This window comes from Panthera leo, chromosome F2 (assembly GCF_018350215.1).
Source record: "Panthera leo isolate Ple1 chromosome F2, P.leo_Ple1_pat1.1, whole genome shotgun sequence".
Taxonomy (NCBI): Eukaryota; Metazoa; Chordata; class Mammalia; order Carnivora; family Felidae; genus Panthera; species Panthera leo.
In genome coordinates, this window is record NC_056695.1 from 63441894 (window position 1) to 63466715 (window position 24822).

General features: G+C 41.3%; 1 protein-coding gene across 1 annotated transcript in view; it reads left to right on the forward strand.

Annotated features, from left to right (window-relative positions):
- Nucleotides 1-24822, forward strand: part of DEPTOR (DEP domain containing MTOR interacting protein) — a 135345-nt gene that overhangs the window by 36832 nt on the left and 73691 nt on the right. The window contains exons 2-3 of the mRNA XM_042923308.1: nt 6024-6202; nt 7442-7565. Coding sequence (XP_042779242.1) covers nt 6024-6202; nt 7442-7565 — 303 coding nt within the window. The remainder of the gene's footprint in view (nt 1-6023; nt 6203-7441; nt 7566-24822) is intronic.

Below are 24822 nucleotides of genomic sequence, written 5' to 3' on the forward strand. Positions count from 1 at the left end.
GAACTGCCCCAGGCATAGGAAACAGGTCTAGGGTCATGAACTCTGCCTGAACTGAGGTGGGTAAGATGTGGAAGGCAGTTTTAAGTGGAAGGGGATGTTGGACATGGCAAACAGTGTGACCAATGTGTCCAGGAAACATGGTTTAAAGGTGTGGCTTTTAGGAGGGACCTGGCTCGCTCAGATGGTTGGGTGTGTGGCTCTTGATCTCAGGGTTGTGAATTTGAGCCCCATGTTGGGTACGGAGATTACTTTAAAAATGTGGCTTTTAGGCCCTTGCTCATCATTTTATGAAGTCGTTGCATTCCGTGAGAGGCTTAGCTACTTAAAATTTTCATTTTTCCGTAAGACTTTGAAATACTCCTTACTCGAATCCGTTTTTGGAGATCTCCATGCATATTAGCACATTAAAAGTTGTGAAAACCAGGGGCACCTGGGTGGCTCAGTGGGTCAGGCATTTGACTTCGGCTCAGGTCATGATCTCATGGCTCATGAGTTCGAGCCCAATGTGGGATTCTGTGCTGACAGCTCAGAGCCTGGAGCCTGCTTCAGATTCTGTGTCTCCCTCTCTCTCTGCCCCTCCCCTGCTCATGCTCTGTCTCTCTCTCAAATATAAATAAACATTAAAAAAAAAAGTTGTGAAAACCTGTAAGGGGTAAAGTTTAGTTCAGGTAAAAGGAAAATGTTTTGGGGCGCCTGGGTGGCTCAGTCGGTTGAGCGTCCGACTTCAGCTCAGGTCATGATCTCACAGTCTGTGAGTTCTAGCTCCGCGTCGGGCTCTGTGCTGACAGCTCAGAGCCTGGAGCCTGCTTCGGATTCTGTGTCTCCCTCTCTCTCTGCCCCTCCCCAGCTTGTGCTCTCTCTGTCTCTCAAAAATAAATAGATGTAAAAAAATTAAAAAAAAAAAAAAAGGAAAATGTTTTTTTGGAAAACACTCATACATGTACAATAGGGATTAAAACTTTGGAAATTGATTACCCTGGAATTGAAAGCGTAGTTTTGTGATAATAGATGTTTACTACTAAGTTGTGGAGTGGGACTCCTATTAAGTTACTTGAGAAGCCTCCTTACCTTTTTGAAAATGGCGTCATTTCTGTTAGTGCCCTTGGACATTCATTTGTTCAGCAAACATTACGTGCCCACAATGCTACATGGAAACACTTGGTTATGTGTTGGCAGTGTGAAAATTCTTATCTTTTTATTGGGGTAGTTTTTCTGGCATGTACAATTTGTCTTACAATTTTATTTTAGACAGAGAGCACAAGCAGGGAAGGAGCAGAGGGAGAGGGAGAATCTTAAACAGGTTCCACACTCAGCTTGACCTGGGGCTCCATCTTACGACCCTGAAATCATGACGTGAGCCAAAATCAAGAGTCGATGCTCAACAGACTGAGCCACCTGGGCGCCCCTGGGATGTATAATTCTTAATGCTCATTCTTAGAATTCTGTATTTCTGGCTATGAAATAAAAAAAGATGGTAGAACGATTATTGACCCCAGTAACCTGTCTAAAAATATCAGTATCTCCTGGATCCAGAGTTCTTTCCTCTCCATCATCTGTCTGCTCAGGTTTCTAAACATGGAAATGTACCAGGCCCCGGTAGAGCTGAAGAGGCAGGGGCTTCTCCCCTCTGTGCAGGGTGAGGATCGGCGGGAATCAAAAATGCTCGAGAATTAGCCCCACTCTCAGGGTTCAAGAAAGGATAGTAACCAAAAGGTTCTATTTTGTAGTATTTAAAGATAAATATTACCTAATAATTTTTTTTAATTGGAAAGTTTATAGGAGCTAAATCTCATCTCTTGGCTCATAACATATTCCTCCTCCACCAAATTAGATGGTAGCTTGTTCCACGTTTTAATTTCTAAATAAATTGGTCTTCATTATTCTTGGATTCCTGACAGACATCGTGTCTAAGAATTAATGTTTCACATTCTGCCACTTTGAGCATGTTAAACAAATTACTCAGTGTCATTGCCACTGAATTAATTAGAAGGATTCATGTGAGGCTTTAGCACCCCTATGTGAACATGTTTTTTATTAAGCTTCATTTATTTTTTATCAATAATTACAACTCCGTTGGTATTGCGGTTTTAGCATTACCTGCGTCAGAGGGTTGTCATGAGGATTGATGGCCAATAAAGCAGGTAAAACAGTGCCTAACAAATAGTAAGGGCTCAAATGGTGTCTTTATCTTTGTTAATGAACTTTGTAACTGTGTGATGAAGTAATCATCATGTATATAATTGTCCCCATTTTCCCAGTGAAGATTCTGGTGCTCAGAAGTATAATCGTCTGGAATTACTGGCGGTGTCAGGACGAGAGCCTAGTGTTCATATTCCTAGTCTTGTTTCTGACTGCCCTCGTAACTGACATTTTGAGGTTTAGGATTTTGATATATGAACTTGGGGAGCATGCAACGTTCAGGCCATAGAAGTTAAATTAGCATATGGGTCGGGGCGCCTGGGTGGCTCAGTCGGTTAAGCGTCCGACTTCAGCTCGGGTCATGATCTCACAGTTCCTGAGTTCGAGCCCCGCATCGGGCTCTGTGCTGACAGCTCAGAGCCTGGAGCCTGCTTCGGATTCTGTGTCTCCCTTTCTTTCTGCCCCTCCCCTGCTTGTGCTCTGTCTCTCTCTCTCTCTCTCTCTCTCTCTCAAAAATAAATAAAACACTTAAAAAATGAGCATATGTGAAAATGTTTAGTATAATATGGAGCATATAGTAGGAGCTCAATTAAAATGTTTTTTTTTTTTTGTAATTTATTTTGAGAGAGAGCAAGGGGGGAGGGGCAGAGAGAGAGGGAGAGAGAGAATCCCAGGCAGGCTTTGCGCCATCAGTGCAGAGCCTGATGTGGGGCCCGATCTCAGGAACCACAAGATCGTGACCTGAGCCGAAGTCAGACAGTTAACTGCCTGAGCCACCCAGGTGCCCTGGTTTTTTTCTTTCTGTTCAGCTTACAGGAGTTAGGACCCTCATTTCTCTCCTCCTCTCCCTTCTCCGTGCTGATGTCCCAGCCGAGCACTTCATTTCCAGACCACTCAGGTGCCTCCGGTCTTAAGTACTTTGTGGTTGTCTTAGCTTAGGCCACCATTACAGGGAATCACAGACTGAGCAGCTTAAACAACAGAAATGTACGGGGGCTAGAAATCCGAGATCCAGGTGCTGGCAGGGCTGGCTTTTCTGAAGTCTCACTCCTTGGCTTGGAGGTGGCCACCTTCTCTGTGTATCTTCACATGGTTTCCTCTCTGTACATGAGCAAGTCCTAATCTCCTCTTTTTATGAGGATGCTAGTCATATGATATTAGGGCCACCCTCATGACTTTGTTTTAATTACCTTTTATTTTATTTTTAATGTTTATTTTTGAGAGAGAGAGAGAGAGAGAGAGAGAGACAGCATGAGTGGGGGAAACACAGAATCCAAAGCAGGCTCCAGGCTCTGAGCTGTCAGTGCAGAGCCCGACATGGGGCTTGAACTCATAAACCATGAGATCATGACCTGAGCCAAAGTTGGACCCTTAATGGACTGAGTCACCCAGGTGCCCCTAATTTAATTACCTTAAAACATTTTATTAAATTTTCTTTATTTATTTTTGAGAGGGAGAGACAGAGAGTGTGAGAGGGGTAGGGGCAGGGAGGGAGGGAGACAGAATCTGAAGCAGGCTCCAGGCTCTGAGCTGTCAGCACAGAGCCCGACGTGGGGCTGGAACTCGCAACCTGCGAGATCATGACCTGAGCCAAAGTCAGATGCTTAACCGACTGAGCTACACAGGTGCCCCTAATTTAATTGCCTTTTAAAAGAGCCCCATCTCCAAATATAGTCATATTCTGAAGTACTGGGGTTTAGGGCCTCAACATATGAATTTTAAGGGAACATACTTCAGCCTAGAACAGTGGTCTAGCAAGAAAGAGGTCTAAGCCTCAGAGTTCTCCCAACGTATACTATAACCCCTGGGGTATCAAAACCTGTTAAATTTCATTAGGTGAGCTCCGTTCAAAAAGCAGGCAAGAGTATTATCTACTTTTTTCCTTAGGGAGTAGAAGAAAGGAGGTCAGGACCTGTTCTGTGCCAGGCACTATGCTGGGTGCTGGTACTTAATAGACATTATGTCGCCCAATCTCAACGTGGCCAAGGATAGGCTGAGCATAACTGCCTTCATTTTACAGAGGAAGAAAGAGACATTAAGCCACTTGCCAAGCTCATACAGTTATTGTGTGATTTACTCATGTGGCAGTTGAGAAAATGAAGTTAGGGGCATAGGACGATGGGGGTGAAACAGGAAGAAAACTGATCTTGTGTTTCGCCCAACTCAAGAATTAAAAAGTAAATGCAAGGATGATAAGAGAAGGAAAAACAAATGGAAGAAACTGTTTTTCTTTTTTTAAAGGCAGGTTTAAGACTCCTTTGGAGGGGCACCGGGGTGGCTCAGTCGGTTGAGCATCTGACTTTGGCTCAGGTCATGATCTCACGGTTCGTGGGTTCGAGCCCTGCATTGGGCTCTGTGCTGACAACTCAGAGCGTAGAGCCTGCTTCGGGTTCTGTCTCCCCCTCTCTCTGCCCCACCCCCCCCAAATTAAATATTTTTTTTTAACCTTTATTTTTGAGACAGAGAGACACAGAGCATGAACGGGGGAGGGGCAGAGAGAGGGAGACACAGAATCCGAAACAGGCTCCACTTTGAGCTGTCAGCACAAAGCCCGACGCGGGGCTCGAACTCACGGAACGTGAGATCCGAAGTCGGACGCTTAACCGACCAAGCCACCCAGGCGCCCCATCTAAATTAAATAAACATTAAAAAAAAGACTCTTTTGGAAAAAAGCCACTGAGTTCTGAAGGGAGTAAGGGAAGGTTCTGTGTCAACCACTTTTCTCCCCACTAATCCATCAGCCTGTAAATAAATTGTGTTTGTCCAACAGCTTTAATCTATCTCTCCTGGATTTTTTGTTTATCCCTCCCTGGCTAAAAACAGCAGGATGTGACACTTGGGAAGTTGGACTCTGAAGGGAGACCAACAGGTTCAAATCTAATTTTCATCACTTTTTAGCTGTGTGGCAAGTCACTTAATCTCTCTGGGGCCTCAGTTCTCTCTGCTGTAAAAAAAAAGAAAAAAAAAAGGAGATGGTAATAAAAACTTCTGATGAGGTTGTTGCAGACACTAGTGCATCTATGGAAAGTGCTCAAATAAGCATCTGGAACCTGGTAAGTGTCACGTAAGGATAAGCTATTGCCCCTGTAGAAAGCGGGACAGGCGAAGGCCAGGATCCCTGTGCACTTTCCCACATAGGTCTCTGATTCCTGGAAGTGCATAGTGGCAGGGGATGGAACACTCATTTGTATGTTACGTACGTGAATGAATGCAGACGTGGTGACCTTGAGCAATCTGTGATGAAGAGGAAGTACCTGGTTTCAGCAAGTTTCTAGAGTTTTTGTTTGCTGTTTGGTCGAAGCCATAAGCCCACTGGTAGAGGAATAAAGAGAAGGCAGTGAGACAGAGCAGGGGTGAGAAAGCTTTTCTCGGTCTCCAGGCTGGCAGGAGAGCTCTAGCTTGTCCATGGTTGTTTTCCCCTCCATTTGCTTGCATCATCTCTAGATCTGGGGGTGCAATCACTGTCTGGGGCCTCTGGGCCCTGACCGTGTAGAACCTCACCGCCCCCTCCCCCACTGACATACAGGGATGTGAACGGCACTCGAATGCATTTAGAGCTTCCACTTGTTGGGGCGCCTGGGTGGCGCAGTCGGTTAAGCGTCCGACTTCAGCCAGGTCACGATCTCACGGTCCGTGAGTTCGAGCCCTGCGTCGGGCTCTGGGCTGATGGCTCGGAGCCTGGAGCCTGTTTCCGATTCTGTGTCTCCCTCTCTCTCTGTCCCTCCCCCGTTCATGCTCTGTCTCTCTCTGTCCCAAAAAAAATAAAATAAACGTTGAAAAAAAAAAAATTTTAGAGCTTCCACTTGTTACTGAGCTCTGCAATCGGCTGACTGATCTGTGTTGTCATTAAAATTCCTAAAGTGATTGCCAAACTTTCTTTCCAGGCTCAGGCTGCATGAAGAAAAGGTTATTAAAGATAGGCGACATCATCTCAAAACCTACCCAAACTGCTTTGTTGCCAAAGAACTGATTGACTGGCTGATTGAGCACAAAGAGGCTTCTGACAGAGAGACAGCAATCAAACTCATGCAGAAGTTAGCAGACCGGGGCATCATTCATCACGGTGAGTGAGGTGGCCACCGACCGTCAAGGTAGCTTGGGAGGAAGACACGGGCTGCGTCTTCTATTCCAGTTACAAACCTACCCATTTAAGAGATAAAACACTTGGTCTCCTGTGCACCTCTCGCTGGTGGCATTCCCTTCTTTCCTCCGAGAGGCATTTGGGCTTATTTCCATTTACTGCTTCATACTTTTTCCTTTCTGTAGATGCATCTCTTAGCAAAGTATCATACTGTTGCAAGTGCTTTAAATCGTTATAAAAATGCATGATTATTCTTGTACAACTTGATCAACATGCTGTTTGTGAGATTCATCCATGTTTGCTCATTTTCACTGCTATGTATGCCATGTATAATTATGCCTTTGTGCCTTTACCCGTTCTCCTGCTGATGGACATTTAAGGGGTTTCCAAACTTTTGCTGTTACTCTCGACATCTCTACGAACATTCATGAACATGTCTCCTTGAAATCTCTAAAACTGACCAAGACCTTTCATATGTTGATGTTCTCTTGGGCTGGAATGCCCTTTCTCTTCACTTTTGCCCATTTTCTATCCATTCTTCAGGTTTCTAACAACATGCGAGCTCTTCAGAGAAGTGTCCATTTCTTGCAGCTAGGCGACGGGGGTTCTTTCGTCTGTCACTTCAGTATCTCACCTCTTTCATTGCCCTGTTGTACCATATATATATTTTTTTAATGTTTATTTATTTTTGAGAGAGACAGAGACATAGTGTGAGCAGGGGAGGAGCAGAGAGAAAGGGAGACAGAATCCGGGAACAGGCTCCAGGCTCTGAGCTGTCAGCACAGAGCCCGACGCGGGGCTCGAACCCACAGACTGCGAGATCATGACCTGAGCCGAAGTTGGACGCTCAACCGACCGAGCCATCCAGGCGCCCCATGTTGTACCATATTTTTATTACATGCTGACATTGCTCTTTATCTCACTAGCCTTCACATTCTTTGAGGCTGATACCTCCCCCATTGTGCTCAAGAAGAGTTTGTGGAATGCGTGATGAATTGAATTTTGTGACCCTTTTACTAGACAATGAGGTGATGGTGATGATGATAGTACTCATTCTATTCCAGGTACTGTGTTAAATACCTGTATTAAATCATAGAGGAGCGTGCTTGAGAAATGAGGCAGTAAAACAAGTCTTAATTAGCATCTCACTGCATGTGAGGAATTAAATGAGTTTTGTTTTGTTTTCTTCTTACGGGCCTCTCTGTGTATATTGTGTTTCAGTGTGTGATGAACATAAGGAATTCAAGGACGTCAAACTCTTCTACCGCTTTCGGAAGGATGACGGCACCTTCCCGCTGGACAATGAAGTGAAGGCCTTCATGAGAGGACAGAGGCTGTACGAGAAGTATGTTGCTCGTGGAATCCCCCATGTGATCTTAACTTGTGGAGAGAAGCAGGGCTATTTCGGGCTTTTATCATTCTGACTTCAGCCTGGCTCTTCATGCGAGATGGTTACATAACTGTTCCCTTTAATATGGGAAGACTCCATCACTCATTTGCTTTTCTCTTTGCCAGGGATGAAGTCGATTTCATAAGATTCTTAATAAAGATTTTATTTAAATAGAAAATATTTAAATACTTATTTTCTACGTGTAAGTCGATGTGACGAAATTCCAACATAAAAAAAAAAAAAACAAACCCCGCAAAGTTGCAGCTTGCTGTTTGCCCTCAAGTCATGCAGTTGCCTATTTTCTCTTTTGAACACCGTTGTGTAACTTGGAGGTTTGATCTTGTCAATGGCTGGAGAAGCAGTGTCAATTACAGGGGAAGTGCAAGTTCAGGTCAAGAGATGATTCGTGAGAGGACTTCAGGAGGCAGGATGGTTTAAGAGGAATAATCTCTCAGCTCTTTGAAGAGGGGAATGCATTGTAGTAAGGAGGATTCAGAGGCTGGATCTCAGATCTCCCTGGCGGTCCAGTCCGTGTCTGGGCAGATCCGCTGTTCCTGTGGTCCCTTTTCCATCCTGCCTTGTTTTGTTTTTTGTTTTTTTTTCCAGGGCAGCCATTAGAGCAGACACTCCCTCCTTAACTCTGGCTGCCTTGCAAGGCTTGAGGGAGTTGGAAATATGTATTTATCGCACAGAAGAGCCTACTCTGTGATGGGTGGGTTGGTGCATGGGGAGGTAGGTCAGGGGGGTCAGATCAAGCAGCATGATGAGTTTGATTCTAGCCCTGTCACCTTACCTCTGTAAACCTCCTCTTTTATGACATAGGAGTGGTGATGGCACCTACCTCCTAGGTGTTTAGTGCTATTGTGGGAACTAGAATAAATTGTGTCAATTACTTAAATATTTAGCTCAGTAGCTCGGTGTGTCAGGCCCCAGAGATGACAGTCGTTTCAGATATTAGCCTGACAGCAATGGCCACCCTGGAGTCTGTCTCTCCTGTGTTCTGCCTCCATCCCAGTTCTGTTCACCTGCTTCTGGTGCTGGTATTGTCCAACACATGCCCCATGTGTGCCACTTCTCTCACCTCTTGCTTTCTATACCGAGGTATGCAAAACCCCTCATCTCCTGGACTCACGTGAACTTGAATGGAAGGGATCCATTAGCACCTTTGTTTGTATATCTGAGTATATGTATATGTGTTGTTGCTGTTTTCTTTTACTTTCTTAGCTCCTTTCAGAAAATTCTAGCAGGTGGTAAGTAATTTGATCTCTATGATGGTCCTTTCAAATTGTAAGATTCTATGTTGTCAAAAACATGTCATTTCCACGGATCAATATTGCTATATCCTTTTTTCTGTGTGCAATTAGTGTTCAGTATCTCAATTTCCCAGTAAATTTATTCCTCAAAATGCTCGTGAAATTAGTAATAGGAAAAGTTATTTATTTCTTTTTAATAAAAAAAAAATGTTTATTTTTAAGAGAGAGAGACAGAGTGCAAGCAGGGGAGGGGTAGAGAGAGGGAGTTACAGAATTCGAAGTAGGCTCCAGGCTCTGAGCTGTCAGCACAGAACCCGATGTGGGGCTCGAACTCAGGAAACATAAGATCGTGACCTGAGCCGAAGTCCGCTTACCCAAATGAGCCACCCAGGTGCTGATGCTAGGAAAAGTAATTTAATCAGTATTTAACCTTGCGTGAACTAGCTGCTGCCTCTCAGTCTTGGCCCCTATTGTTGGTTGCTGGAACATACATGGAACAAACTTTAGGGCCTTTGGAATTGATGGCTCAGTGAACCTACATGATCAGTTTTGTTTAGCGTACCTTTAATCATTTTTATTGTATTTCTCATGTTTCCCTGGATATCTTTTCTATGAATCTCAGCATGTATATTATTTTGTAAGTTTTGTGTACTTTAAAAAATAGTGTGAAGAAGTAAATAGTTTTGTGCACAGCTCACCTCTTCAAGGATTTTATTTATTTTACTATTGAAGTTTTTTTTCCTATATTTTTAAAAGCCAGAATACTTGTTTAGGATATCTCTAACATTTATGAAAGAAGGCCTTGCAAAATATATGTTTCTTTTTTTTCTTTGCCTTTTAAGATAATAACAATTGATAATATTTGTTGGTTGATAACTATGTATCAGACATCCTGACTAGTCCATTTTTTTGATTATCATAATGAACCTGATTTAGAAGAATTGTATCCATTTTATGGACGAGGAAAATGTGGTAGGGAGAGATTCAAGCTCTTACTCAAGGTCCCTCACTAGTAAAAACATCTGGGATTCGAACCTAGGAGCCCACAGCCCAAACTTATTGCTACAAGGTTGTTAATAAATTTTAGAAAACATTTTTATTATTAGGAAAGATGTATCATTATTTATCATTTATGGAAATTAAATTAATGAAATCAGTGTTTTCTTCAAAATTTTAGAAAACATTTTTATTAGGAAAGATGTATCATTATTATTTGTGGAAATTAAATTAATGAAATCAATGTTTTCTTCAAAATGTAGTTTATAGGAGTTTGTAAATATCTGGGTATGGAATTTTCTATAAAAAGTAACTGGAATAATTCTAAGTAGACATTGGAAAAGAAGAGTAAAGCAATTTTCCTTCAACACAAATCTACCTATAGATTTAGGGACTAAAGAACACAGGGAATATAGTAAACAGTATTGTAAGAAAAAAAAAGAGATACTTTTTTTTAAAGAATTTATTAAGAAAAATTTTTTTTAACATTTATTCATTTTTTTGAGAGACAGAGAGAGGGTGTGAGCAGGGGAGGACAGAGAGAGGGAGACACAGAACCTGAAGCAGGCTCCAGGCTCTGAGCTGTCAGCACAGAGCCCAGCGTGGGACTCGAACTCACTAAGCATGAGATCATGACCTGAGCCAAAATCGGACGCTTAACCGACCGAGCCACCCAGGCGCCCCTTAAAGAATTTATTTTTAAGTAATCTCTACACCCAACATGGGGCTTGAACCCACAACCCTGAGATCAAGAGTCCCACAGTCCACTGACTGAGCCTGCCAGGCACCCCCAAAAGAGATGAATCTACATGGTATGCTAAAAGTGTGATAGAAACATCTTTTATTTGTAAATTAAGCTCTTCAAAACATTTCTACTAGATTATTTTATTTGAACTCTCTTAATGGAGTAATAATAGAATAGTAAATAATAATAGAAATAATAGCATAGTAAATAATAATATAAAATACAATATAAAATAAATGGGACATTACATTATCACCCTGGTTTTCGGGAGGAGCATTTGGGACCTGAGGCAATAAAATCACTTCTGTGTGATGGCGATATGGCTCAAGAGGGACACCTGAACCCAGGCAGCAGGTGCACAGGCCGCTGCTCTCCACACGCTCCCACCAGCTCTGGAGGGGGCTGGCTGTGTTGTCAGTACATCCTTTTTGCCCTCCTCTTGCTTGCTTGTTCTGGGTTATTAATAGAACTTTGTGAAACTGGGTGGTTTCTGCCTGGGGTTTTGGTGAACCGGGCTGATTTCTGGGCACCTTGATTTCCTATCCATAGAGACGTTTCTCAGTATGCTATTTTGTAGGACACAGCTGTATTTCAAAACTCACAGTGACTCTGCTACCTCTTAGTATCCATCTTGCTCCAGTTAATTCAACTCAGAGGTACTCAAACGAACACCAGTTAAGGGGCAAAAGCTGGCCTTTTCAGGGTGTCCCACCATGAGGAAGGTTATGGGAGAGCTGGTGACCGGAGTCCTCTGCATAGTGAGTGACAGTGGGTGTGGGTTTTCGGAGTCACCCAGCACTGCTCTCCAGTCCTGGCCTCCGACTAGCTTGCTCTGCGACCTTGAGCAGCCTACTGAAACTCTCTGATCTGTAGTCATAAATGGAGGCAAGGCTGAGACCCACTTGGAAAGGCTGTTGGGAGGAATTTACAATCTGTGCATTACCGAACACAGTGCTAGGCACAGAGTGAGAGCCCAAGAAATGTTAGCCGCTGCTATTAGAGTAGTCAATCAGTATATAAATGAACGGTATCTATTATTCTTATTATCATATTCTTTTAAGATTTAGCCTAGCCTAGAAGTTAAGAGCCGGGAGCCAGGCTGCCTGGGTGTGGATCCTGGCTCTGTGCCTTGTTGGCAAGTGGCTTCACCTCTCTGTGCCTGCAGTTGCCGTCCTGGTATATGGAAATATTGATTGTATTGACCTCGTAGACTTCTTGTGGGGCTTAAATGAACTAACATGATGTATGAGCACACAGGTCAGGGCCTACCTCAGGGTATGAGCGTATCTTGCTGCCCATCTACTGCTGCCAGCTGGACGGAAGTGTGAGGAGGATGTGTGCCCCTGGATCAATGCCCAGACTTTGTCATTTTGAGCAATTCATCTGAGAACATTCAGGTCCCACTGCACGTCCATCAACAGGCGTTCATCAGACCTTCACTATGGACTGAAGGTGCATAAGATAGGGCACGCCGTCTCCAGGAGGAGCATACCGTTTCCCACTTAATTTTGCATGGGCCCAGATACCTCAGACATGCAATGCATGAACAAAACTCACGTTGTCCCAAATAGTGCAATTTTTAGTTTTCATATGAAACCTGCATCATCAGGATAGAAATACCTGCGACTTAAAAGAACAACGGTGGATCTGTGTACTCAGCCTTCACGTGGCAGAAGATATTTCAGGTGCATATTCCAAACGACGAAGATTGATTATCATCTAGCAGTTAGCAAAATAGATCTCTTTAAGGAAAAAGGTGAACTCAGGATTATCAAGTGTTCTCTCTATATATTGATAAATAGAGTTAGCTATAACAGAGAATATAAGTTTGAGGTACAATCTGGACTTCCTTACTAAAACCAAAAGTTGAAATGCACATTTTAAAAACGTTAATTTTTTTTTTTTTTTTATCTTAGAGAGAGAGAGCATGAGCAGGGGAGAAGGGTAAGGGGAGAGAGAGAGCGAGAGAGAGAGAGAGAGAGAGAGAGAGAGAGAGAGAGGGAATCTTAAGCAGGCTCCACACTCAGCACAGAGCCCAACACAGGGCTTGATCCCATGACCCTGGGATCATGACCTGAACCAAAATCAAAAGTAAGAAGCTCAACCAACTGAGCCACCTAGCCGCTCCTAAATGCACATTTTAAACTAACCCTGATTTTCATCTTGAGACCTAGAGGAGACTTCTCAATTCTAATTCAACCTCAGTCTTAACATGGAGGTAGGTCTCTTCTAGGTCTGGTTCATAAAGACGTTAGTTTAGTTTTTCACCTAAAGGGCCTTTGGTCTGTTCAGCAGCAGGAATTTATCTCTCCAGCCACTCATGGTCTATTTAGTTTGCTTAGGAGTATAAACCTGAGTGAAGAATTGGTTTACAGTGCCTGCATGCCATTAGATCTCTGTTGAAGTCCCACGGCTTCCTTTATATTCTCTCCTCCATAGGACTGAAGGGAAATATAAGGGAGAAACTGTATCCAAAGGGGAAAAGCCCTTTTGTGTGTTTTATCTTATCAGAGGTTTCTCTCCCATGTGCCCCTGGGATCTTTTTCCTGTTCCCTCCCAGTGCCTGGCACAATAAATATTTATTGAATGAACAAAGGACTCCGCGTGCTATGATCGCTGTGAGCTGCTGAACTTGTTCCATGAAAGCGCTACAGAGAACTTGCTTTTAATGGCAAACAGCACTAGCCAGAGGTTCACCTTGTCTTGCCTCTTTAGGGTTTAAAAAGCATCTTACGCATTATCATATTTGGCCCCCTGCCCAATGCTGGGAGTTATTACACAGTTAATCCCACTGTAGAGATGAGGAAGATGAGCTAGAGAGAGGTTTAATGACTAATGTAACCCTAAAGCATGAAGCTGGAGGAAAAAAAAAAGTCTTTAAAAGTTTTTAAGCTTTTGACTTCATCTTGTTCCATTTCTGGGATAGAAGTGCTTTTCAAACTGAGATACCGAGTCCTATGAATTGATTCCAATTTTGTGTTCAAAATGCATTTTAATCATTTTGCAAACTTTAATAAAAATACTTCCTAATAGGCTATGTATGACATTTTCACAGTTTACATGTGCTGCTCAGTTTGATAGTGATTCATACAATCTTGGAGTGAACATTTCCTGTCTTCTTGGTTTATTTGAAGAGTGTCCTAAGATTGCAATGTAAGTAGGTTAAAAGTTGTTTCCTTTCACAACTGCTTGTCTGAGTGACAAGGAATGATTTCCATGCTGTATAACTAATGTCAAGAACTGTTAAGAATCTTGAGATTTTATTTTATTTGCAAGCTAACAAGTTTGCGTGCCATCACTTCCTGGATGCCGCGGCAGAAGACAGGAGACCCCTGGGTCAGAGACAAAGGACAGTTTGTTACTCTCAGCAATAGTAATAACCAGAGTATCATCATTTTCTGGAATGAGTTCTGCAAGCTTTGGTTCCTATAGCAGAGCACAATGGGTGCCAGATGACACCTGCCAGGGTTGGGTTACAGAAGAGGATCGAAAGCATGAGGAACCTGAATTTTTTGTAATAGTCTTAAAGCAAACTGCTCTCTAGCGCAGAGGGAGACATTACCTTTATTATACAGGACAGTAAACCAGTCTGCCCTTTTGCTTCAGAGAGAGACACTATCTTCCAAGTCTGCTCATTAGGCAAACATTGAAAAGATAGTTTAGAACATGAGCTGTCAGTGCTTCTGCTTGCAAGATATGAGGAGATGTGCACAATCCATGGAGAATTAGACCCTGGAAACTGAAACAAAATGCACAAATTAATTGGATTTTGTAGCTGATTCTTGAGGGAGCAATAAATATCACCACTTCTCTTCTTTTTGTATTTTTGTGTGTATGGTAATCAAAGCTACCGTATAGGTTTCATTGCTTAACATTTGTAAGTATATGTTGTGTTACAAACATGAAATTTTTAAAAAAGGGATTTTCTGTAAAATTTTACTTGAAAAAAGAGATTACTGCTTTAAAAAGTTTTAAAATGATGCTATTTTTAAAGGACTTTGTCTTTAAAGTCTTTTCACAGGGTGTTTAACAACAATTTTAGAAATTTAAGGGGTTTTATTATATGTGCAGCTCTTTGTGGAGTCATGGGAAACTTTTGATCTAGAACTGCATCCTTGTTAGGTGCTCCTAACCACCTATTCTTTCTTTTCATTTATTTATTTTTTAATGTTTATTTATTTATTTTGAGAGAGAGCGCACGTAAGCCAAGGAGGGGCAGAGAGAGAGAGAGGGAGAGAGAGAATCCCAAGAAGTCTCTGTGCTGTCAGTGCAGAGCCCCACGTGGGGCTTGATCCCACAAACCATGAGATCATGACCTGAGCCCAAACCAAGAACCAGACGCTTAACTGACCAAGCCACCCAGGCGCCCCTCTTTCCTTTCTTTTTAAAAAAAATTTCTATGTAACAGGCCATGCAAAATTGTGGGGTTCACCTGACGGGTTATTAAAATGTTTAATAATTTGCCTGTCAGGGACCTTGGACTGGAGAGACTATATAAAACAAACTCATTGTTTTATCATTTTCAATATCTACAAAAATTTTATACTGCAGTTATTTTCAAACAATTTCTCTGTCTAAACACTCCCTTATAAGTTGTAAGTGTAAAGTATGGAAAAGAGTGTGTATGTATGTTGAAAACATCCAGCCCTGGTTCACCTAATTTTGTTGGTTTTCTAATTTTTTTACAGCTTGCAGCTTCAGCCTGCCAGAGAAGGGCCATCTAGGAGCCAACCTCATGGCCAGTTTGGTCATGTAGCTGAGCTCATGCCTATTCCCTGGGAACAGAACTAGCCAGGGTCTATACTTTTGGTTATGCCCCAAGACTGGGAAGTAGGGGTAGTGAAATGCATCTGGGAACACAGATCCATTGGTAACACAAAAAGTGATGATGTGGTCACTTCATACTCATCGGGGTGGTGATCACAAAAACAAACAACAAATAATAAGTAACAGTGTTGGTGAGGATGTGGGGGAGATGAACCCTTGTGCATTGCTGGTGGGAATGGTGTAGCCACTATGAAAAGTGGTATGGGGGGGGTCCTCAAAAATTAAACATAATATTACCATATGATCCAGCGCAATTCCACTTTTGCGTATGTACCCAAAGTAATTGAAATCAGGGACTTGGCCAGATATTTGTACAACCCTATTCATAGCAACATTATTTACATTAACCAAAAGGTCAAAGTAACCAATGTCCATTGATGGATGAATAGATAAAATGTGGTACATATGTACAATGGAATATTATTTAGCTTTAAAAAGGAAGGAGATTCTGAGGCACCTGGCTGGCTCAGTCGGAAGAGCACTGGTTCTTGATCTCAGGGTCGTGAGTTCGAGCCCGTTGGGTGTAGAGATAAATAAATAAAATAAGTAAACTTTAAAAAGGGAGGATATTCTGACACGTGCCACAACGTGGATGACAGCATCATGCTAATAAGCCAGTCATAAATGGACAAATGTATTATCCAACTTATGTGAGGTCCCTAGAGTAGGCAAATTCATAAAGACAAAAAGTAGGTTGCCGAGGACCGGGGGGAAGAAGGAACAGGAGTTATTATTTAGTGGATATAGAGTTTCGCTTTGGGAAGATGAAAATGTTCTCAAGATGGATGGTGATGATGTTTGCATAGTCAGGTGAATGTACTTAATGCTACTAAGCTATATCCTAAAAATGGCTAAAATGGTAAAATATTATGTTATGTTTATTGACCACAATTATAAAGTAGATAAGATAAATTGCAATATTGTAAATCACTAAAAAAGCTGGTGGGAGGTGGGCAGGAGGCATCAGGCTTAACGTAGAGTACCAGCAAGCACGAGAATGACAGAGCAAGGTGACATCCGTGCTGTTAGGGCCAGATGTTGACCAGAGGAATTGGAGAGACAGTGGTGTATGCCCTGGAGATTCGGACGATAACGATGAACTGTATACCAAGCACTTCACCAAGTTCACCAAGGTGAACTACCAGAAAGCATGGGGACCATCCCAACCTGGGTTTCGAGCTCCAGAGCCCGTGATCGTAACCGCTTTTCCGTCTGCAGTTTCCACTTTGCAAAATTTCTGCAACTTCAAGCCAGGGCAGTAGCGATAATGAACGCCACTAGATGATAGTAAACAGTATGCAGCTGAACAGGTTTTTAAATGGGGCTGAGAAACATCTCTGGGTCTGGTCTTGGAAATCACATTCCCCTTACTGTTTCTTGGCAATGCTATCCCCATATAACGTATGGCAGTAATATTCAAGCTTTGTTAACATGCGGAACAGACAGCAAGCCAGCTGTGCCTGTCAGAAGCCATCAGCCCTAGCTTGTCATCTACAGATTTCTAGCTCTAGGTGTCATTTAGAGCTGATTTAAAGGTAAACACATTGCTGCTTCAACGGCAGACTGGGTTCACTGACGGTGGAGGTTGACTGTGCTGGTTATTTTTCTGCCATGTTTTCCTGATCCCGCGGAACTGCTGGGCGGTGAACCTTGTCGTTGTAACATTCACTTTGCCAATCTGTCTCTGTTGTTACTTTTCAACTGGTAAGATGAAAGAGCCATTTGAGATTTCTAGAGTTGGGGAAGCATGTGCCAGAGCTCTTCTCCTGTCTCTCATCAAAACATGCAACCTTTCTGAGCCTGTTTTTCATCTCTAAAATTGCAAGAAAATGCATAATTCACGGATTTGTGGTGCAGACTGAGGTAAAGCCCAGCAGAGCCTCGTCTAATGCAGGGTGTCAAAATGCATATAGTCCAAAGTATCCTTGTGTTACCCCGGATTACCTCTCTACACTAGAATTGCATCCAGCGTGCTGAGATGTCCAGCCTGTACGTGAGACATTTCTGTTCGTCCTCCAGATCCATTCTCTCCCCATTCCCAGCCCTCCGTGTTCCCCAGAGACTGACTGCATTACTAGGCTGCGTTGCCATTGCCTCAGTCAGTGGGAGGCATGAGCAGGAAGTAAGTGGGAGGGAAGAGCGTGAGGTCAGGATTTTATTTCTCTGTTCCCTCCCCACCATTGGAGGCTCCAGCTGATGTCAGGCAGCCCTGTCCTTTCCCACATCTCTTTTAGGCTTTGGAAACTTCCCTCCCTCTAGAATCCTCAGACCAAGAGTTGTTAATGATCACTGATGTTGCCAGTCTGGGAGCTTTACATTGTCATTTCCTTTAACACTGCCCATAGATCAGTAGTTCTTTTATTATAAACTATCTTTCACTACCCATGTACACATTCTTGTAGTTTCCTGGGACCCGGATTGATAAGCCCTGGAGACCCACCTGGGAACTGAAATGAGTGATCTTGTATCTCCTTGAGTGGACAGGGAGGCAGAATTGCCCACACTCGGTCAGTGGAAAATTGACTTGCTCTTTCTGTTGTCGCTGAGAGTGTACCATGTATGATGTGATGGTCGGAATTGGCACAGGGTTCTTTCAGTCACCACTGTTGTGCAAGTACGGAGTGTGGTTGAATCGTAATGGGTTATTCTGGCTCCCTTTCTGCACCTGTTTCATCCTGGGTTCTAGCCCAGTAACTACAGCAGCCATCTCTCCAAGGTGATTGTGTTTCATTTCTCCAACTTGGCCAGAAGCTCTTTGAGGTCATGGACCTTGGTCATTCTTATTTAGGAAAGAAATCAATGGTTAGCCCCTTTCCCTTTTTCCTAACGTGTGGAATGTTCAAATTTGAGTAAAACCAGTAATAGATATTTGATAATCTTAGATCACTCTATTTGTATTTTCTCATTGTAGGTTCTTATCAGAAACATTCAAAGAATAAGAATACTAATCAGCCATCATTTACTGAGCACTCCTTGCTCTAGGCAACATCATAAGTATTTTTCACACATTATTTCATTTAATTCTTCCTATACCCTAAGAGGGAGAGATTTTCACCATTATTTTACAGGTAAGGCAAGTGAATTTGCGATGGGCTAAGTAATAAGCATTAAACCTCCAGTTCGAGAAGAGTGCTCCTACAGAAGTTTCTCGCAGTGTATACTCTTCACTTTCCCACAATAAGCATTAAAAGTTAAAAATTTTAATTCCCTGAATGAACCTGTAGAGATTGAATACCATCTCCAATATGCTTTGAATCCAATGACTCTCACTTACGTCAACTGTCAAATTTATTCCATCTGGAAGAGATTAAGAACTCAGAGGCTTTTCTAGAGGAAATAGCTTGTTTGTTTTTAAGTGCTGAGATTCTAGAGTGAATGGATCAAGAGGGATAGGGCATGATGAGGCTGTGCCAGACATTCTGCAGCAAAGAGGAAAAAGAACACACACAGAGTAGAAGAGGGCGCAGGACCTTCTGAGAGAAGAGGCACATATTGGAGCAAAGTAGAAGTGGATTTTTTTAAGAGTGATACCAGGGGAAGGCATGGCTGGGACTTTTTCAGGAAGGAGGGTGTTCTTCCATCATTAGAGGCTTTGTGTGGAACTCCCTCCCCACCGTAGGTGGCTTTGTCTTGAAATGTAGAGACGAGTCCAAGAGGTGTAGTTGCTATGCTGTTTTTCTTGCTTATTTACTAAATGGAAACATCCCTACTTAATTATAGTCTCTTCACACAGAGCTGAGGAGTGTAAGCAAAGGCATTGTTCCGCCAAATGAAAACAGCACTGAATTGACAGAAAGCATTTATTAATTTCAGAGCCCCTGACAAAAGAGTCTTTCAGACCAGAAAGAAAGAAAATCCAGATATTTTTAACTGTATTAAAGTTCAATTTGTAGTTAAACTTTTGAAGCTTAATACACATAAAATACACATATCCTGAGTGTGCAGCTCAATAAATTTTCACAAGCTTCACACACTTAGGGAAACCACCACCACCCAAATAGTACTTTTCAAAGATTGTCCTCTGTAGCCTACTATAATTTAACATCCTAAACAAAATTGATTTTTATCAGTGTTAGCATTCGTTAGAATATAACATTTCTTTTGAAGAAATTAAACTTCTTTGGCTTTTATGTGTTTCACCTGTCACCTGAATGCCACCTCCTGTCCCCAGATACTTGGAATTGGTTCTTCTGGTTAGTTTGAACTGTTGCCCAACCTGATGAGGATTGACAAGAGTCAACAAGGGTCTATTCTCATGGTGTGTGTATGTACCTATGTGTATTGCTTGTTCACTGCTACTTGGTGCCAGGCTATTTGCTAGAGGCTTTTATAGATTAGCTCTAATTTTTATAACCCCATTGACGTAAGCATTATTATCTTTATGACCTGCAAGAGGAAATTTAGGATCGTAGAGCCCAACCACAGCTTGGAAATCACAGTTCAGAGATTCAAACCCAGGGTTGCTTCTCATTGCCACTGTCTCTGGAACCATTTGTGTTCATAGGCAGGAACAGAGGAGGAGGTAATCAACTGGATCACTCCTAGATGCCTTTCTTCCCTTTCATTATCTATATACTTCTACTAACTCTTTTATGGTATTCATCTACCTTGCATATAGGTTTTAATTTAATTTTAATAAGCTTCCCACTGACAAGTAAGCAATTTAAGGTCAAGGGCTGTGTCTTTTCATTTCTGCATCTCCTGGGACATAGAAGATGCTCAATAAATATTTATTGAACTAATGAATGAATAAGTGAAATGACCAAAGTAGTGATTTTTTAACAGCTCTATTGAGATGTAACTCGCCTACTGTACAAATGACCCATTTAAAGTATACAATTTAATAGCTTTTAGTATATTCACAGATATGTGCAACCGTAACCACAATTTTAGAACATTTTCATCACTTCATTAACTCTTAGCTATCATTTCCCTGGCCTTTCATCTATCCCTACGCAACCACTGGTTTACTTTGTGTCCCTGTAGCTTTTTCTGTTCTGAACATCTCACGTGAGTGGAATGATACAGTACGTGGTCTTCTGTGACTGTCCTCTTTCATTTGTCATGTTTTCAAGGTTCATCCCTATTGTAGCATGTATCAATATGTCCTTCCTTTCTGCAGCCAAATAGTATTCGATTGTGTCCACGTATGACATTTTCAGTTTTATCAGTTGACAGATATTTGGTTTGTTTCTGCTTTTTGACAGTAATGAATAATGCTGCTGTGAACATTTGTGTACCAAGTTTTTCTGTGGACATATGTTTTCATTTCTCCTGGACATAGAGAAGTAGAATGGCTGGATCGCGTAGTAGCTTTGTGTCTAGTGGTTTGAGGAACTGAGATGTTTTCGGAGTGGCCATACCATCTTCCATTCCCACCAACAGCTTATGAGGCCTCCAGTTTCCCCACATCCTTGCAAACAACTTATCATTATCTGACTTTTTGATTCTTGCCTACTAGAGGGTGTGAAGTGATAGCTCATTGTGGTTTTGTTTGCAGTTCCTGAGGACCAATGATGCCTAGCATCTTTCTATATGCTTATTGACCATTTGTATATCTTTTTTTGTCTATGAAGATCATTAGTCCACTTTGAAATTGGGTTATTTGTCTTTTCATTATTGAGCGTTAAGTCAAGTTTTTATTTGGATTCAAGTTAGCTAACATATAGTGTAGTATTGATTTCAGGAGTTGAATTTAGTGATTCATCACTTACAATACCCAATGCTCATCCCAACAAGGGCCCTCCTTAATGCCCATTACTCATTTAGCCCACCCCTCCCCACCTCCCCTAAGTGTTCTTTATGTATTCTGGATGCAAATGCATTGTCAGTCATATGCTTTGCAAATATTTTCTCCCATTCTGTGAGTTATCTTTTCACATGCTGGCTGGTGTCTTTGAAGCACAAGAGTTGTAAATGTTAATGTCCAGTTCATCTATTTTTTTCTTTTGTCACTGGTGCTTTTGGTATCCTAAGAATCCTTTGCCCAATCCCAAGTCACGAAGATTTACCCTTATGTTTTCTTATAAAAATTTTATGGTTTTAACTCTTCTACTTAGGTCTGTAATATATTTTGAGTTATATTTTTCTACAGAGTATGGGGTAAGGGTCCAGCCTCTTTTTTTTTCTTTTTTTGCACATGGCTGTCTAATCATCTCAGCATAATTTGTTGGAAAAATGATTCTTTCTGATTGGGTGGCCTTGGAACCCTTGTTAAAAATCAGTTGACCACCAATTTAAGGAGAAAAACAGATGAACATAGGGAAAAGGGAGAAAAAAAAAAAGAGAAAGAGGCAAAATGTAAGAGACTCTTAACTGTAGAGAACAAACAGGGTTGATGGAGGGAGGTGGATGGGGGGGATGGGCTAGACAGGTGATGGGCATCAAGGAGGGCACTTGTGATGAGCACTGGGTGTTGTATGTAGGTGATGAATCACTATATTCTACTCTTGAAACTGATATTACACTATATGTTAACTACAATTTACATAAAAACTTGAAACAACAACAACAAAATCAGTTGACCACAGGTGTATTAAAGCAGTGATTTTTAAATCTGTTTCAAGCGTGGAGTCTTATGATTGTCCGATGTAAGATCTTGCTTGAAAAAAGAGAGCAGAGACTGTTTTTTCTCCTCTTTCACACCACTTCCACAAATGTACAGGACAACGTTGTCCTACTGTCACCTGGCTCATTAACCTGCACAAAAGTAGTATCCACTTCTCATTGTGTTCAGTTTTTTTTTTTATCACTTTCTTACTTTTGTACAGTATATTTATTTTCCCTAGTTGGTGTTGTCCTCAATTTTTCTTCACTACTTCATCTGCTTCCCTTAAACTTCTTTCTTTACCCTTTTTCTTTCTTTGTCTTTGGCCTCAAATGCTTCTATTTTCCAATAATTATGGAAGCGTCCAAACTAAATAATAACCATTCCCTTAAAAGGAGCCTTTATGGTATGTTTTAGAACTAAGCTTCCCCTGACAGTTGTTTAAAAAGGCTCACAGAAGTTGGAATTTTTTTGAATTCATTGTAAAAGTGCTCAGTTTCTCTCCTTCTTGTGTAATTTTGCAGTTAGGAAACCATGGCTGAATGTGGCCATTTAGGACTGTGGTCTTACAGTTGCACTCGTATCTGTCTAAAGCTGACTTAGGTTCTGAAAACGTTTACTGCAGTAACACTAAAAACCATGGGCAATGTGAAAATTACAACTCAGGTTCCAGAATATCAGTCTCTTCAGAGCATAAAATCATCACGAAAAAGTTCTAGTTTTTCTTCCATCAGATTTTAGGATAGCAAGCAAAGAGGAAGGGATTTCACCTTTCAAAGGCAAATAACTTTCTCTATTTCTGTAGCTTGTGATATTTTTAGTTTTTAGTCGGTTGAATAACAAATATTTGTTGAGCACTTAATGTATATGCCTTCCCTAGGCTCAGTTTGGTTTTTGTTTGTTTGTTTGTTTGTTTGTTTTCTTTTTTAAGAAATAAAAGCATTTAAGACATGGTGTCTTATCTTTCAGAAGCTTCTAGCTTAGCTTGAGTGCATTAAAAATCCAATGGATATATAAACCATGGTATTGACTTTAAGTTCAAATCAGAGAGAGATCTGCCTGGATTGTGCTTTAGTTGGGATACTTTCAAAGAAGGGTTAGTATTTAATCCAGCCCTTTAAAAGAACTCCACTGTGTCATTTAGCCCCTAGTGCAAATGAGAACCAGTGACCTTTTTGTCCTTTCCTTCTGGTTGGTGTAGTCCCTCATCTGTGCACAGGACTGCTCCTGAGGAATCGGGGCTGGACTTTAACCCCCCTTTTTACCTGAAGCCAGGTTTCCTTGTACCTGGACAAAGTACAAGTGATGCAAGTGAATGACCCGTTCACTGTATCACTGTGCAATGAACACCTCCCCTGCCTCCTTTTGAATAGTAGAGAATGGAGAAATAGATTTCTCCAGAGAAAGAGAGCAGGGGAGATGTCAAGGAGTAGCATGAGTAAGAAAAAAGATGAAAGTCAGTATGTTTAATTCAGTGTGTAATATGGAGACAAGTTAAGGATAGTAAAAGGTAATGTGTTGGCAAAAAATGGGAAATGCTGCTTTTCCTTTCTTTCCCTCACCCTTTCTAATAGGTAATGTTTTTACTCAAAAATATTAACTGAACAGCTTTCTGTGTACTCGTTCCAAACCTAATTATTACGAAAACTATGTCAATTTATCTGTATGACATCTGTTCTATAGATAATAGCATAGCACATAAGAATACCAATGCTCATGGAAGCATTTCTTCCTTATTAATACGCTCTTGCTAATCACAGAAGTCAATGTTATACATTCAAACTAAATGTTGGGAGAATACATCTAAGTATATTATTAATACATTGGGAACTACTTTATTATATTAGATATTAATATAAGCATTTTGTCAGAAACGAGCCATCTGGTTAAACAAGACTTAACCTCAATATAATTTCTTTATTGATAACATTTTTCCCCAGTTACAAAAATAGTGTATACTCTTTGGGGAATAATTTGAGTAATAGAGAATTCCATTAAGAAAAGGAAAATCATTCACAAACTACCCCCAGGAGTCTTAATATTTGGGTGAGTTAATTTTTAATTTTTAATGGTTATCGTGTATAGAGTTACATATTTTGCCTTTCAAAGTAATTTATCATTATATTAACACACGCCTTTTTAAAAAGCTATCTCTCTATCTCTCTAAATCCTAAACCACCTTTTTGGCCACATAGTGCATATGGGTCATTGTGAATCTCCGTAGCTTGTCCCCTTGAGTACCATTTACGTATGTTCTCATGTTATAGAGGGCCCTTCAACTATTTTGATTTTTTTTTCCATGCACAAGGAGATCGTTATCAGCTTATTTCTATTTCTGTACTGGCCCCTAAATGTAGCAGTTCCTTCCATTGTAATGCTGCCTTCCCCCTGGCTTAAAGTCAGTCTGGGAAATCTGACTCAGATATATATCCAGGAAAGGTGGAAATCAAACTCACATGCACGATCAAAATCTGTTGAGTGCATGCTTACGGGAGGCAAGTATTGTTGGTGCCTAGCACCATATTTGGTATATGGCTTTATGTCATGATTACAGGCCATAACGGGACAATTTTGATGAAAAATGAATATGTTCTATAAAATGTAAGTTTCTGAGCATCGTATACACTCCTGATTACTTATTAAAATAGAGTTGTTATTCTTGTCTAGAGAAATGCACACAGAATCTTAATTCATTTTGTCACAAAGGGGTTTGATTTTATCAAATAGTGGCTTCATCTAGAAAACTTTTAGCATCATCACCATCACCACCATCATCATCACCATCATCATCATCATCATCATCATCATCATCATGGCTAAACTGTATTCAGTGTTTAGGGGGCA